Source organism: Euprymna scolopes, chromosome 36 (assembly GCF_053919585.1).
Source record: "Euprymna scolopes isolate OS-2025 chromosome 36, ASM5391958v1, whole genome shotgun sequence".
NCBI lineage: Eukaryota > Metazoa > Mollusca > Cephalopoda > Sepiida > Sepiolidae > Euprymna > Euprymna scolopes.
The window spans coordinates 56,793,717-56,812,071 of record NC_136517.1 but is presented as its reverse complement, the minus strand read 5'-3'; the positions used below and the strand labels follow the sequence as shown (position 1 = coordinate 56,812,071).

The following is an 18,355-nucleotide window of genomic DNA, read 5'->3' as shown; positions in this document are numbered from 1 at the left end:
CATATACAATCGTCTTATTACAGTATTCATACGCATATACAATCGTCTTATTACAATATTCATACGCATATACAATCGTCTTATTACAGTATTCATACGCATATACAATCGTCTTATTACAGTATTCATACGCATATACAATCGTCTTATTACAGTATTCATACGCATATACAATCGTTTTATTACAGTATTTATACGCATATACAATCGTTTTATTACAGTATTCATACGCATATACAATCGTTTTATTACAGTATTCATACGCATATACAATCGTCTTATTACAGTATTCATACGCATATACAATCGTCTTATTACAGTATTCATACGCATATACAATCGTCTTATTACAGTATTCATACGCATATACAATCGTCTTATTACAGTATTCATACGCATATACAATCGTCTTATTACAGTATTCATACGCATATACAATCGTCTTATTACAGTATTCATACGCATATACAATCGTCTTATTACAGTATTCATACGCATATACAATCGTCTTATTACAGTATTCATGCGCATATACAATCGTCATCAAAGCAAACCAAAGATATTTTTCTATTTTTGCCCTCTCAAAATGCTGTCCTCGGGCACGTGCCACCCGGCAACGGGATAAAGATTGGAACTTGGCCGACAGTACATGACCTATTAGATTAGAGACTGTTTTTTTTTAAACTCTGTTTAAAAGGGGGGGGGGACTAATAGTAGATGTACTTGTCCAGATGTGGCAACAATACTCCATGCATGGGTGAATGGTGGCTTTGTAAAGATATAGGATACTCTCAGATGTGAATAATTCTCTAGCAAGGTATAGGAAACCCACTTTCTTTGTAGCAGCTTTAGCTATGTCTTTAATGTATTTGTTCCAATTTGTGTTGCCTGTGAATGTTAAGCCAAGGAATTTTGAATGAGGAGCTCTCAGGTAGGGTGTTATTAATCTTGGCAATCGGTGGTTGAGAAGGTTTCTTGTAATTGTTAAAGGAATAAAGCTTACTATCCATTCACAGCCCCATTCCACTACATATTGAAGGTCCTTTTCTAAGGTTTCTGCCAACGATTTTTGTACGTGTACATTCATTTTTTCCATCTGCCATCAGTAAATATACCCATCTTAGAGAGAATTTTATCAGGGAGATCGTTTATGAATATCAAAAATAATAAAGGTCCAAGGATCAACCCCTGAGGTACCCCTGCATTAATATCATTTGTTTGGATGTACGGCCATTAAGCACAACCTGGATTTTTTTCTTGTCTAAGAATAGTCTATTTGTGTGTGCATATTTGACCTTGAAATGACCCACTTTAAAACCTTTACACTGAAAAAGTATGACATTTATTAAAAGTAAATAAAGATAAGAATGTATTATTACTTATGTAAGAATAATAAAAGTGACTATGCATGAATAAGTGACTTACTAACCCTTAAGGCGATTTATATAATAAAACATAATAAAATGCACTTACCTATTATTAATATAAAGGTAATTAAACAAAAATCAATATTTCTGCTAAGCAAATATATTTTTTATGTGAAAGCGGTCACAAATACAGAAATATAGATTTTTATATTTTTTTCATAACATCGTAAGCAGCTGGTGATTCATACAAACTAGCTTTGGTCTAGCAATGTTTTAATTAGGAATATACTATTTTGCAGAAGATTAATATTCAAGGGAAAAAATAAGAAGTTAGATTCAAATATTGATTCATCAGATTAATTGCTATGGATGAGAAACTCTAAAAAGTTTGACAAGATAAACTTATATTCTGACTAGCAGGGAGACCCGACGTTGCCCGAGATTGAATTATGATCAAAGAATATTTCACACTCCTATATTTTTATTGTCATCGAAATCTGTGAAATCACCCGGGAGTAAGCTTCACATGCTTCGATGCAGTAACTTAGTCCAAAATATATGTTATCCTACATTGCACTCCAGAGAACCTACTGTTTCTTTTATAAAATTATTTTATATAAACTTCTTTCCAGTTAACGAAACAAAAAAAAAAAAAACATTAAGAAATTTACATGCGGAGTTTGAACCTACAGACCACGTCATGCAAAAGAAAAAAACATGCTATCAACTTATCCACAGTAGAATTTTCATGGCCCGTTGTTCTATCACTGTTGCTAAGCGACGACATGGAAAAAATGGTTTTACCTCATCTGATAGATAAATTAAAATAGTGGTTTTGATTGTGGATTATCTGTAATTATCCGGGGTATTCTGACACAAAACTTAACTAAGATCACTCCCAGACTTATGCACTAAAGTTCTGTAAATTTTAAAGAAAATCTGTTCAGCTGTTTCGGAGTCTATAAGGAACGAACTCACACACACACACACACACAAAGTTGCATTTATATAATTGTAGAGATAGAGATACTATTGACGCTCCCCCTCCCTCAAAATGTTGGCAGTTTTAGAAGTGGCAACGGGTTTTTATAATAAAAAATAAAATGCATTCACCTTTTATTAATATAAAAGTAATTTAAAGAAGAATTTTAATATATATTTTTTATGAAAATTTTTTTTTATTTTATGAAAAAATTTAAAATATATATTTTTTATGTGTAAGCGATCACAAATGCAAAAATATAGATTTTTTTTCTTAACATCATAAGCTGCCAAATATGCGAGAATGATCAGTGAAAACTTGCTTTGGTCTAACAATGTTTGGACCAGGAATAACTATTTTGCAGACGAAATGGCAGATTAATATAATATTCAAGGGGAAAAAAGAGAAATTAGACTCAAATTCACCAAAGATTAATTATATATTTCTTTGATGATTTTTGCTGTTGTTTTGTCTTGTGGTATATCTATCATTTCTAGGTTATGGACAATTTATGGACAGTTTGCGAATAATTTTCAGTTTAGAACAGTGTCCAGTTTGAGACAGTTGGTAGCTCGGAGGTTCCCCTGAGAAAGATCGGCGTCAAAGCTGGGTAAAAGTAGATCGGGCTGAGAAGAAAATTATGGGGATTAATGCAACCAGACAGCAGCGGACAACATTTATAGTTCATCTTTCGATGCTACATGATAGTATTACACGCACACACGCAGAGCTTAATGAATTTACATCAAGTACTCGTCTTGTGACATTTCAGCGTATCATGAAGACAATCATCGGGGCACACTGGTTCTGTTGGGAAGAGGGGAGTGTTAATACATCAGAAGAAATGCCCTAAAAGGCGTAAGAAATAATAAAAAAAATTATTATCAGAATAACATGGAAATGATAAATATACCGCAAACCAAAACAACAGCCAAAATTATCAAAGAAATACATTTGTAAAAATACTACAATCTTGCAATTGAACCAATTTATTATAATATTTCATACCTTTAATGGGTAATTGGCCTCCCATTTCAACAAGAGCCACATTGAAAATGTCAAATTCTTTAGCTCCTGCAATAAAAATAATAAATAAGATATTAGTAGCAGAAATCAAAAATAATAAATAAACTAATGAGACCTGTGGAAATTCCACAGGGGGCTCATTCATATGTAATATATTGATGTTGGCATGGAGACGCTCTGATATTATTGTGGCGTTTTTGTTAAAACTGCAAAAGTATTTATCTAAGCTAGCACAAACGCCCGGCAAAACCCGGTCGTAAAGTACGGTTAAATATGATATTTTAATTCTTGCAGATTTCGTATATATTATTATAGATTTAATGTTCTATCGATTTTTATATTTTATAAAGTTGCGATTTCAAAAATAAAAAAATATATCTATATGACTTGGATGCATTAACTTGAATCGAAGCCGAAATAAAAACTTTAAAAAAATATATATGTATACATATAACTTCAGCCATAATCGAAATCAAAATCAAAACTTATGAAGAATTCTTGATAAATTATTTATAAAAAAAATAGATGACTTAAGTGCCATCAGCTATAATCAAAACCAAAACCAAAACTTATGAAGAATTCTTGGTAAAATTATTTATTACAAGAAATTGAAGTACATAACAATTAAACGACCCGGATGTAAGCATGACACAGAAAATAACACATACGCTATTGTATTAATATATAGATAAATAAATAAGAGTATCTTTTCTTTTGACATATAAAATTATCTATACTGAAAGAATTGCAAGGTCAGATTAAATATGTAATCGATAAAATCAATTGACATTTAAAATATGTTACATAAAGAACACATTCTGAATTTTATTGCTGACTACAGGGTGGTCAAAAAGTCAGGTAACATCGCAATCTCCTCTTCAATAAATAACTTTAAAGACGCTATTGTATCAGGCTTCTTGCCATAAACGCTATCCTTTACATAGCCCCAAAGCCAGAAATCAGGAGGGGTAAGATCCCTATATAAGATTATAATGGATCATATTGTTTTTTCTACCTTTAACATGTTACCTGACTTTTTGACCACCCTGTAGTTAGCTAGCCAGCAATAAAATCAAGTATCAATGTGTCAGATGCATAACTATTCTAACTTAGAAAATTTTAGTAACTTAAGTTTATACATTAGATTTATTTTTATTTCATTTAGGGTTGAAATTGGACTGTTAATATATATATATATATATATATATATATATATATATATATATATATAGCCCCAAATCCTCCGACCCTCTCGTCGGTGACCATCCCTCTTGAAAAAGCTTGCATAAATCGGGTGAAACGTTGAGTATTCAGGTCCTTCCACCTCCATTCTATTTCATATCGTTGGATTTAATCCAGCTCAACAATCATATATATATATATATATATATATATATATATATATATATATATATATATATATATATATATAAGAGAACTAAGATCAGAGTAGTCAATTATGCTCATAAAAGCATAAAACATGAAAATGCTATTTCAAACTTAAGCATTAGAGACCTACAAAAATGTTATTTCAGACTTAAGCATTATAGACATATGAATATGTTATTTCAAACTTAAGCGTTACAAGCTGACAAAAATTTTGTTCAAGCTTAAGCATTTCATATGGACAGAATATCTTATAGAGTTGCTTCGATAGCTCTAAACAAATATTTTCTTTTTGTTAAATTAACTTTCCCTTGCTTAAAAGATTTTCTGCTGCCACAAAAACACTTCCTTGGATATGAGTGCAGTAACATCCACACACACACACACACACACACACACACACACACACACACACACACACAAAAAAAAAAAAAAAGAAAAACCAAAAAAGAAAGAAAAAATAAACAAATAAAAACAAGGAATATAAATCAGAATATAAATTCAAGAATTGTTTTCTTTTCAATAAACCTACAAGTACTTATGTAAAAAATAAGACTTAAAAACAATTTTTGATTTAATTATTTACCACTTATTAAAGCAAAAGAACACTCGAGGATAAGAGTTAATGAGATGGATGGATTAACAATTGAATGGTGAAGAATATTATGAAAGGATTTAAAATAATGAAGACTATTTTCTGACTGCAAAAAATTATTAAAATTATTTTCTGACTGCCAAGATTTATTTGAAAGCCTGACAATGAGATGGAAATGTTGAAACGTTAATCAATCCACTTGAACTCCTTATAATGCTTATATAATTTTATTTGTTATATATAATATATATGTCATCCACAGACAGACTGTTTCCCTATATCACAGCTGTTCAGTATACCTTGACTAGCATCCATCCCAAACCAGAAATCAAACCCATAACCATCTAGTTTATAGTGAGCAGCTTTACTCACTGAGCTATGGGATCAGCGCCTGTAAACATCGACTGGCACTTTTAAAGTATCCCATTTCCCATTTGTTTATTTACAAAGAGCTTTGCATTATGCTAAGTAAACAGCAGGCAATATCAGTTAACAACAGTGTTCAACCCAAGATAGGGAGGAATTTATATAGTCTTTAATGTGGCTAGATTAGCACTCACCCAGGAATCAGAACTACAACCATCTATCATATAAATCTCACCTGTCTGTTTGAATGTATGTATGTATGTATGTCTTGCAAAAACTTTCGACGGAGATGACAGACTTTTATGAGATTGGTATCATTTTAAAGCTCGACCCTTCGGACGACAAATATAAAAAAATTGGCCAAAAACATTAATTCCTTCACCCTTAACTGGGCACTTTTCTACAGGGAGGGTCGATTTTTTCACTGACATTTTTTGCAAGTCATTCAACCCTCACGTTCATGACATTGCTTAAAAGGCGTTATTTCGACCGTCCGTGATGTCACAACCACTGTAGGCTCATCGTTAAGACAGTTTGTTTTTTTTTCATTTCTTTTTCCTCTAGCGTTCGAGCCTATGTATGTCTGCTTAAAACTTTCGACAGAAGCGACGAATTTTCAAGAGATTGGTATCATTTAGAAGTTCAGCCCTTCAGGCGACAAATATCGAAAAATTGGCCAAAAACATTAATTCCTTCACCCTTAACTGGGCACTTTTCTACAGGGAGGGGTCGCTTTTTTTGCCGCTATTTTCGAAAGTCATCGCCTATTTTCGATTGTTTAGCCTTAATTTAAACCTACGTTACTTCCGCTGAAAAGTGCCTAGTTGAGGGTGAAGAAATTAATGTTTTTAGCCAATTTTTCGGTATTTGTCGTCTGAAGGGTTGAGCTTCAAAACGATACTGATCTTGTGAAAATCCATCGCCTCTGTCGAAAGTTTTATGCAGACATCCAAGCATACATATATACATTTATATATTGGTAGCTCAAATTTTCGACCCAAACCGATTAAAAAGCTTGCCCTATCTCTGAATATACTTTATGTAAAATTTAAAATGTTTAGACCAGAAATTGCCTGAGTAATTTGGTAGAGGCCGCAGAGGTCAATTTTTTTTAAAACTTTGACCCCTATTATGACCTCTTAACATTTATTGTCTTGGGCTCAAATTAAGTTATTAAGTTAAATCCATGTCCAAGGAACCTATATCTAAAATTTCAAGTGTTTAAACCCAACATTAGCGGAGGAGTTTGGTAGAGTTCTCAAAGGTTAAATCGTTGAACTTTGGCCCCTTAACAGCCAAATTTCTGTCCGAAAATGGATTACAACGATTTTCCCAAATCTCAATACCATGTATATCAAATTTCGAGTCTGTAGACTTAAAATTGACAAAGTTATTGCATGGGGAAATGCACACAGACAAACACACAGACAGATAGATACACAGACAAATTCACTTTTATAGATATACTAGCATTTCAGCCCAGCATTGCCCGGGTGTTTCGATGTGTATGTTGAGCAAAAAAAAAAAAAAAAGTGGTAGTAGGAAGGCAGGCTCGAACCCGTACCGTGAAGGAGGAAAAGAACGGGAAAAAAACCTGACGTCTTTGCGGTTATGACCACTGCCAAACCTGAAGTGACTTATGTTTAAATTAAGGCTAGACAATCGAAAGGAGAGGATATCTTTAAAAAATATCGTCGGAAAAAGCGACTAGTGAGTACATAACAGGAAGAAGAAGCTTTTTCATTTGCAATATTAAAAACAAAATGCTTATTTAATTAACAAAATGTATTAAATTATAAATATAGGATCATCTTTATTTGATACTAGTAGGCTGCCAGGCACTACCCGGTCATAAAATACGCTTAAATATGAGATTTTACTTCATACAGATTTCATATTTATTATTATACTCTATTGATTATTATATTTTACCCAATACATAGGAGTGATTTTAAAAGTAATAAAAAATACACCTTGGGTGCCATCAGTTAGAACTGAAACCAAAACGTATAGCTTTCCAGTCTTATTCAATATTCTTATACTGTCGCATCTAAGTCCATACGCATATAAAACCTTTAAATAATAACATTGTTAAAGATATAAAAATGTATATTTGTTTGTGCATGTATAGAAGTAACATGTTTAGCTGACTTATACAGGGTGTCCAAAAAGGGTTGAAAATCTTTGTCATTTTATCATTAATGATTTTTTTTTTTCTATTTCAGATATTTTAGAGATAATATTTTGGAAATATATCATGGATAAGTATAGCATCAAACAACGTACGCATACGGCGAGAGACACCATAAAGCTTCTCAGGCAATACTTTGGTGACAACATTATCTCTCGCTATGGCAATGTCAAATGTCACCATTTTCCCCAGACTTGACTAGCCCCGACTTTTTCTTGTAGGGATACCTTAAAAAGAATCTATGTTAACAAACCCCAAACCCTGCTAGAATTAAAGGAAAACATCAGGAACAAAATAAGGGAGTTAAATCGCAATCCAGAGATTCTGCAATCTGTCATGGATAATGTTTTGGAAAGAGCATGCAAAGCTGAAAATGGGCAACATTTAAAAGACATTATTTTTCATAAATACAGATTCTTTGAATTTTGCATTAAAAAAAAAATTCTTAATGTCTTAGTCAGATTGTGTTAAAATTACAGAAATATATAAAAAATAGAGAATCTATTTATGTTCAAAACCCTTCAGTGAGTTTTTGGCCACCCTGTAGCTGCCAAGTGATGTTTTCTTCAATTTTGATCTTTTAGCAGTTATTTTTACTGGCTAAAAACCAAATCAGATTTGTTCCACGGGTCCAAATCCTCTACATATCAAGTTTCAAGTCTGTAGACCAAACATTGACATTGGGAAGAGATGAATGATTAGACAGACCTATTGAAAGAGAAAAGAGTTTATGTGTGTTTGTTGAAATTAATAGTAAAAACGTGCATCTCTGTGTACAGATAGGCACAAAAGATTAGAGACAACTCTGTAGGAAGATAAGAGTTCATTTATGTACCGAAAACGTCCGGATTTGGCAGTAACTATGCTCGATTATTTATATTCCATCTTAGTCAAACCCCAGGCCTGAAAGAGAGTATTTGGAATCCGTCCATGTCACGTGGAGTTGTTATCAGTCCGGGGTGAAAGAGAGGGATTTGCTATGGGTTTAATCTTTTATAAACTCAGTCATGTGTTCAGCTCACCAGAGAGATGGGATCTATTAGGCAAGCCAGAAAGGAAGTTGACTGCTACAACAAATCAGCAATAATGTTAGAAAACAAAACATTAAAAATCTTAAATCGTGAGTATATGCTGCTGCTGCTACAAACCTGCATGCACTTTTTTAATTACCATGCATCTACAAAGTCAGAAAACAGCACAGCTCCCATAGAATTTCTTAAACATTTTTTTAATGTTTAATGAAGCATGGTACCAACTGCCTGCATCAATTGTTGGCTACTGAGAGACCGCATCCTTAAAAAATTCTCATGCTTCCCAAAAATTCACCAAAATTTCACCTGTGGTACACTTGAGCACAAGACACACAATGATTTCACTATTATTACTAACTGACCCGACCCAGTGTTGGCCAGAAATTCGTGTTGGGAAGATTAATTGGAATCAGAAAAAATCAGAACTTTTGGGGGTATTTGAATTGGTATCGAAAAAATTGAAGCCTAATTTCCCATTTCAAAAGGGATTCTTTTACTTATTTAAAAAAAAAATTTAGGTGCTTATTTTGATTGACACTTACAACGATAAGCAAAAATGAAGAAAAACTTTTATATTGTACCTACTTGTCATGGAATGAAGATTGCATATTCCAAAAATGACAAAAAAATTGATCATGATCAAGTAATCTTTTTTTTATTTACAGAAAACAAATTTGCCGTTTTTACCGATAAGTGATAGATGAGGCCAAGCTTATCTAGAAAAAATAATAAGGGGACGTAATCAGCAAATATTTTCAGTTTCTATGTGCATCTGGGTTGTCTGCCCTTGTCCACTACTTCATTGAACACTTTTTCAAACTCATCAAAACAGAGTAAAATTTGATTCTCTTAAATATAAATACTTGATCAAATTACATGATAAGCACCAATTTTTAAAACTTAATTTTCTATTACTGGTAAAAGTGAAAAAATAAAAGATGAAAATCTCATGATGATTTTGTCGAAATTTTGGATCTGATACTTAAATGGCAAACATTAAGAAGTTTGTTAAATTAAAAAGAAAATTATATCTAGATTTAAAAGTAGATGAGGATTGTCTGCTCCCCACCCCCCCATGAAAATCTACTTTTTTAACGTGATTTTAGAATTGGAATCTGGAATAGAGAATAAAATCAGTAATTGTATCAGAACCAGAAAATATTTTGGAATCGTTGCATCACTGTTAGGAATTTTTCATTTTACATAGACGCCGAAATATTAATGTAAAACCCACACTAATAACTAAATTACATTAAAAATAATTAAGAAATGGAAGATTTAGAAAAGAAATGATAAAAAAAAAGAAATATTGTAGACCGTATTTGATAAATATTATTTTAAAATAATTTTAAAAGAATATTATTTTTTAATATTCGCCTCGTAAAATAATAATTAATGTAGACATCATTTTCTGAATATTATTCTTGTTAAATAGTCATCCTCACTTCACTGTATACAGTATTCTTTGAGTGTTATTTTTCTTTGGCACTTATTTGAGTAAAGAAAGGTTATTTAATTTCTTTTGGCAGTTCTGGCGAAGTACAGTCCAAGGGGGATAACTCATGAAATAAGAAGTAAAACACATTGGAACAAATAATTAAGACAGACGTTATAAAGTAGAAAGAAAATGATTAAAATAAATATTATAAACAATTTTTTTTTTCTATGCTTTATTTTTGGAAAATATCTTTTGAGATTTTGCTAAGAGTAAACTCTTGATTCTTATTAATATTCTCTCTTAAGCTTGAAAAATTCTTTAATATTTCCCTGAAAAAAAAAAAAAAAAAAAAATGTTTATTTTTTTTTTTTTACAAAGATTTTTAATGAAAAAAAAAAAAAAAAACATCATGCCAAGTTATCTAAATTAATCGATTCCTACTTATTAATTTTTTTTTCCAGGTTGGCAAATATCTTTTGGGGCTTTTAGAATTAGTGGTTGTTTGCCGTCACAAGTTGCTCAAATGACGTGCCTAGAAGAATCAGCACAAGCAGTTTTTGTACCTAGTTGTACATTTGTCATGCCTAAAATCGGTCGTACATAAATAAACCCCATGTGAGTTGTAAAGAAGAAAGGAAAAAGATTAAATAAATATTGAAGACAGTATTTTATGAATATTGTTATTTTTAAACAATCTATCACTCTCTACAAAAATATTATCACATTATCCTTTTAATACATTTAATTATCCTAGTCCCCCCCCCCGCTTCCCTTCTGTGAAATAAACATTGATGTAGATATTATTTCCTGATTTTCATTATTTTTAAATTTCTTATTGTTTTTGTTTTCAATTTGTCCCATTATTACAGCGACCAGAAAAAAATTCCTTCAATATATAAAAAATAAAACCAAAGAAAAATATGTTTGATGAAATGGCAATATCATATTCCAAAAAAAAAAAATCACATAAATTGATGAAGTAGTTTTATTTTTAAACTAGCGGGGGTACCCGGCGTTGCCCGAGTGTTTGTTTCCGGGACGGGGGGGGGGGAGTTTTAAAAAATGTTATGGTAGGTAAGTAGGAAGGATCAAACCCGGAGTCATGAGTAAAAGTAGGAAAATAAAGTGTGAAAAAAAAACAAAAAAAAAAAACATCTGCAACGTTAACAGTTCGGCCACCAAGAAAAGTCCATTCCAGTTGTTTAGAAAAAAAAAAAAAAAAAAAAAACGACTACGGTAGGTCGGCGCGAACGTGAAAATATAACGTGAATTGTCCAGCACGCTAACCACTACGCCACAGAGCACTGCAGCTTAGTTTAGTGATTTTAAATAACTTCACATGAAAGAACTACGAAGCCAAACCGGTGTTCTCTTCTCAACTGTTCCTTGTGAACGATCCCCAAACGATGTTAAGTGGTGGCAGGGGGAGGAGGAATTTATTAGAGAGAAAATATTTTACCACTTCCATTGATCTTAACCGATTTTGGCCGTGACTTCTCAGCAGAAAAAGTATAGAAATCTAAGATTATCGAGGAATTTGAGAAATAATAAGCCTATAACACACCTCAGATATTGTTCTGCCGTTTGTGCATATTATATTTGCATGAAATATCTTGATTTTTAATCCTATTAATGTCAAAATCAGACGGGGGGGAAAAAATGAGTTCATTTTATTTATATAGAGAAGATAAGAAAATCAAATTTTATTATTAACAGAACAGTGATTGTCTTGTCCATCATTTTGAAAACAATCTTAAAAAAAGAAGGGAGATAACTCAATAATTTTAACTTGCAAGATGTATGTTGAAATGGCTACTAAATCCCTTCAATCGCTTAAAAATTTATTTTCTTCATAAAAATAAAACTATTTGATAATTTAGATAATTTTTGGAATATGATATTTTCGTTTTGTCATGAGTATGTATATCATACAGATTTTTCTTAATTTTTGTTTTTAATATAAAAGGGAATTCTGGACAAGAACCAGGAAGATAAAGAAGTTGACTTTACTTTATGTGCTAGATTTTCAATTATTTAATGACACTGTATTTGCAGATGACCATGTTGTAATCGGCAGAGAAGCAACGTATTTCATAGATAGGAAGTTCTTGGAAAGAAGCTCTGTTTTTTGGAAATTCGGTTTGATGCTAAACACACACACACACACAGATAATAGAAAGTCCCTTGCAGTCATAGTAGAAAAAGAAGTCTTTGCTGTGAATGTCTTACAAGGAGCCATGTAATAGCAAAAATAACTTTATTACATATTTTTAAATCCCTAACTTTGTTAATGATTATTTTCCCATTACATTTAATATGACATTTTGTTAGGTGCAACGTAAAATAGAAGTAATAATAGTGAGTTATTTCCCTTACACCAAAGAAGGAAGAGTTATCGACCCTGGGGGGGGGCCAACGTTGACTATGACAATTTGGGATATAAGCAAAAATACCACTTTAATCGTAACACATCCAGTGGCCCCAACATTACCAATCAATCTGTAGATCGTAAAAAAAATTTGTTAAAAGTTATTCTTCGTCTTTTGTTCATTTTTTAAAGTTGTTATTAAACCAATAACAACATTTATTATCAGATGTAATACTTTTATTTTTTTGCAAACGCACTCTAGTAGAAACACCTTTGCATGGTTCTCATTTAACAAGCCCTTTTAAGTTTGGGTTTCCTAAACTGTCATTTCACCTAAATTATTTTAATAATAAAAAAAAGAAAACACTGAATCTACTTGCCTTTGAATTTTTTTCTTGGCCACAAATAGGCACGGACAGTGTTTGGACTGTGATTTCTGCCGGATGTTCCAAACACGGATCCACGTGACAAAAGAAGGTTGTGTGCAATGGAAGCTTCCTGGAAAAACTTTGTTATTTTTATAATTATTCTGTGAAAAGAAAAAGGAAAAGAAAAAAAAATATTTTGCATCATGGTTGCGCAAATTTGTGGTTATCCACCCCCACCCCCACTTGACCGTCATTTTACTACAACACAGGGATCCAATCTTACACATGAGTAGCTACATACAACACATATGTCCAACCTGTATTTTTTTATATGGTTAATTATGAAATATAAAAATGACATTCATCCTGGTTGTAGCATGTCAGATGGAGAAATTTGCCAGTCTCACGCTACGGGCCCCAATGAGAAAGTACATCACACAATGATATTTCAACTGGTATTGTCACCTACTGTCAGTCGTCCAAAATGCTCCAAAGTGTGCCCTACATTGATGCTGATGGCCTAAAACCATCTGATAGGCTGCTTAAGATATGAAGGTAATTAGTTAATGATGACTTAATCCTGATGAGTGAGAAAATGAAATGGTCACAGACAGGTTTGAAGTCATTCACAAAACATTTAACCTCAGCATTAGACAAGACAAAAAAGGAAAATAATAATAATATTAATAATAATAATAATAATATTAATAATAGTAATAATAATAAGTTTTCTAACCCACCCCCATCCCATCCTCTCGTTGCCACATAACTGCCCACCCCTCCTCAAAAAAAAGCGCGAGACCAAATAACCAAGTAGAGTCAAGGAGGAAGGAAAGACCGAGGAACTGATCCGGCCTCCGCCAGATAAGTGCGAAGAGAACTGGGACCTTGTAATAATAATAATAAAATAGTAATAATAAAATAATAATAATAATAATAATAATAATAATAATAATAATAATAATAATATAAATAATAATAACAATAATGAAATAATAACTACAAACAATAGTTCTGAGGATATTTTCCTTATAGCCTTTCTACCTCTCTACAAATCTCTCATGCATTGTTTCTGAATTTTTTAGATGAGGATTGATAATTCATATTATTTGAATTGAATGTTATTCGCATGTTTCAGTTGTTGTAACCTCCAACCTTTCTCAGGCATATTTTGTCAAACTCTGAAATCTTTTGATCAAATTGAGGAATCTGTATGGAATTTCAAATGAAAGCCTTTATTAAATCCACAGCAGTAGCATGCTTTCATTCCATCAGTCATGACTGGATACAAATCTTAAGTAATTCAAATTGTATTTTGAGCGTCGCCTGCACCAAGAATTCAAACTTCAACCTCCAGAAGAGTGTAACTTACAACTGAGTTTTATCAAGTACTTTATTTACTATTCCACGGGTTCTTGCAGACAATTCTAGTATGAATTTTGGGAGCCTTAAACCCATTCTTGTTATTAGATATACAATCTTACTAGTTATCATTATTTATTAATACATATTATCTCCATATATTTTGACTGCAGAAATTCCCCTTTGGACAAATGTATTGTAGGTTTGCAACAACAGATACCACATACAAATTCAATACATCTACCCTGATAGCCACTATCTTATGTAGCTTAGACCACCATTTCTGCCACATTCACTCGTGATAATAAAATGCTACATTACATCCGATGAGCAACACTATCATAATCGCCACATCTACAGAGGAAGAAATTCCTATTTTTCTCTGTCAATATTTAGTGTTCTCACCACTACCAGTTGTCACTGGGTCCAATTCTACATTTTTCAACTATAGTGTGATTACACCCTCCGTAACTGGCTAAGATGGACAGAAGCACAGACAAATGATATGATAGAAATTACAAAAAAGAAATTACTAAAAGTTAATAATAAGACGTGTATATCTTATATTTTTACCATATCTATTACTAGCTGAACGCCCGGCATTAAACATGATATCTTAATTTATGCAGACTGCATATGTATTATTATAGAATTAATCCTCTATTGATTATTATATATTATGAGGAATAATTTGCTCAGTGGACTAATCCACAAAAAAATTTAAAAAATGAAAAAATAATGATAATGTTGTTCATCAAATTCCATCTGTGTTTGTTTAAAATATCAAGTCAGCTGATATTTGGGCTTGATAATGAATGCCCTGGAAAAGTCATTTCTGATTAATGTTTAGTTTAAAAATATGCAAACAAAGAAATGATTTGTGGTGATTTTAAATGGTACCTCTTCTTTTATCGTAAATTGAACTCATTAATAAGAAAAATTCAAATAAAATGGTGAGGTACACCCCAGCTTGAACAAGGGATCAATCGATCTGTAGTCGAATACTCTACTACTAACCTATATCTCAGATGACAATATATCTGGGAGGGGCGGAATTAAAAGAAATGATTTGCTGAAATTTTATTATTTCCCCTGGCCGGTACAATGTAAAATATTCCCTATAAAAATTCTTTTTTTTTCTATAAGAAAGAAAAAACTATTAAAAAAGATCGGATTTTTTTGATTTTTGATACTTATCAGATGAATTTCTGTACAAAACATATCTAAGAACACTGCCAGACATATAAATTACCTTTGTGTGAAAAAATAAGCTCAGCTGTTTCAGAACTTATGAGGGAGGAACTCACACAAACATACAAAGTGACTTTTATATAAGACTAGCAGGAGTATCCGGCATTGCCCGGGTGTATCAAGTAAAAAAAAAAAAATCAATGCAAAAAAGTGATAGTAAGCAGGCAGGCTTGAACCCGTAATGGGAAAGAAAAAAAAAAACCTGACGTCTTAGCCGATGTCTCCATCGTGCAACTGGAAGTGACAAACATCGAAATTAACCGTAGTCAATCCAAAGCGAATGATGACTTGCTAAAATGGGGATGCAAAAACCGACCCCTCCTTGTAAAAAACTGGCCAATTCAGGGTGAAGGAATGAATGTTTTTAGTCAATTTTTTTATATTTGCAGTCCGAAGGATGGAGGTTGAAAATGATACTGGTTTGGTCATGTTCCGATGCATCTGTCGGAAGTTTTTGGCAGACATACAAACACACATACACACACATTTTGCCTTTTATATATATAGACTAGCAGGACTACCCGGCATTGCTCGGGACCGTATAAAACAATGAGAAAAATGAAGTTACATTTGAACATACCTATTATTCATAGGATAGAGGAATTTTTGATGTCTATGGATTATTTACTATCTCGAGCAAAAGAATACTTTATCTACCCCAGGACGGGTATTACACATGTATGAAATAATTGTACCATCCCTAGGATAGGTCATTTACAGTATGAAAGAATTTTACCTTTGATAGGACAGGTAATGTACAACATATTAAAAATAATTTTACCTCCCCTCAGACGGGTAATGTAAATACACATATGAAACAATTTAACATACTCTCGACAGGTATTATACAACATATATGAAATAATTTCTCTTCCCACTAAGGCCACCATAATTTTAAGAAAAATGGAATCATTTTTAGAAGATGGATAATTAGGATTTCCAAATTAATACATAAATAGTCTTGGTTAATGATTAGGCAACCCTTGCTTCACCATAAATTTCAACATTACTGGATTTCTTTCCTTCCTCACTATCGATACTATAATTTTAAGAAAATTATGTCATTTTTGGAAAATGTCTCAGCAGGAATTTCAAATTAATGTATAAATACAGTAAGTTATTAAACAACCCTGGCTTCATTATAAAATTCCACATTACTGTGTTTTATTTTCTTTCTCCACTACTGACACAAAATTCTTTTGGAAAAAAGACGTCATTTTCAGAAGATTACTCAGCAGGTTTTACAAATAAATACACAAATACGTTTGAGAAGCCCTGTTAGTTTATAAAATAAAGAGCAGTTGTGTGTGTGTATGTTTGTGTGTCTGGCTAAAACTAAAAAACAACAAAACAAATAACTACAAAGTTAACATTTTCTTGATCGGCATTACCCAGAATGAATAATATCTAAAATTATGAAAAGATTATTCAGTCTTTGATCCTAAACTAGTGAGGATTAAGTAAAGGTGCTTGTTTTATTAGCTAGATTATATATTTACTAAAAGGGAAAATAATTCTGACTTTTTAATCAAGAACTTAATTCCCTTATGCCAATTCATTCTTTGAGGAATCTATAAAAACGAATTGTGTGTGTGTGTGTGCGTGCATGTATGTGTGTGTCCAGCAAGAGGAATGGGCTGGGTAGAGAAGAAAGTATGGATGAGGAAAAAGGAAGGGAAAATGGGGAAGAGTAAAAGAGAGAAAGATAGAGAGAAAAGTAGAAAAATAAAAATTGTAATAGAAATATATTACACTCCCCCCCCTCTTCCTGGGCAATGCTAGGTCGCCCTGCTAATTAAATATGAACTTCAAATGAACTCACTCGACTAATGATGAAATGGTGTGTCCTTCTAACTGGAATACAAATCCTCGAACAGGCCAGTCTGTCAGTTCATACATGGAGTCAGAAAGCTTGAGTACATTCTAGAATAAAGGAAAAAAAAATCTTGTTAACTTTATAAAAATAAGTAATAAAAAATATCAAGAATAACCAAGAATTAAGTTTCAAAATTTTTTTAGATTGCATCATTTGGATTATTCAGACATCAATTCTCATCTTATTATTTTTGGCAGCTGTAACCTCTGACCTTCTTCAGGTGCATCTTATCAAACTTTGGAATCTATACAGAATTATGAACTGAACAAATTAGTTAATATGTAAGGTAGACAGTTCTTATATGTGGGTAAAGGTGTTAAGTATTATGTTATTCTTATTTATTACTGCCTGTACTAAGGATTGAACCTTCAAACTTCAGAAGGCTTTGTTACATTAGCCTACTGTTTGGGTTTTCAACATGCCTTAAAATTTAAAAAGAAAAAAGAAGTAAAAATGAATTAAATGCATATAGTAATTGTATTATTAATGTTTTTTAAATGTTAATCAAATAAAACTCCAGTGTTTATAAAATAGTGGTCGATAACAGGTACAGTTTTATTATAGTATAAACTTATTTATTTATCTAAACATTATTGGCTACATATGTGCATAAATGTTTCAGTTGCGATCTTGTTCAAAATCTAGATCCATCAGGTCATCATATTAACTTGATTGCCCGATTAAGCTCAATATATATATATATTAAGCTCAATATATATATATATATATATATATATATATATATATA

General features: G+C 32.0%; 1 protein-coding gene across 4 annotated transcripts in view; it reads right to left on the bottom strand.

Annotated features, from left to right (window-relative positions):
• LOC145260514 (GDP-D-glucose phosphorylase 1-like) overlaps nucleotides 1–18,355 on the bottom strand; it is a 119,635-nt gene that overhangs the window by 38,132 nt on the left and 63,148 nt on the right. For all 4 annotated transcript variants that reach the window (XM_080118645.1, XM_080118646.1, XM_080118644.1 and 1 more), the window contains exons 8-10: nucleotides 17,554–17,654; nucleotides 13,131–13,279; nucleotides 3,358–3,423 (exon numbers count right to left, since the gene is read on the bottom strand). In XM_080118645.1, coding sequence (XP_079974771.1) covers nucleotides 3,358–3,423; nucleotides 13,131–13,279; nucleotides 17,554–17,654 — 316 coding nt within the window. The remainder of the gene's footprint in view (nucleotides 1–3,357; nucleotides 3,424–13,130; nucleotides 13,280–17,553; nucleotides 17,655–18,355) is intronic.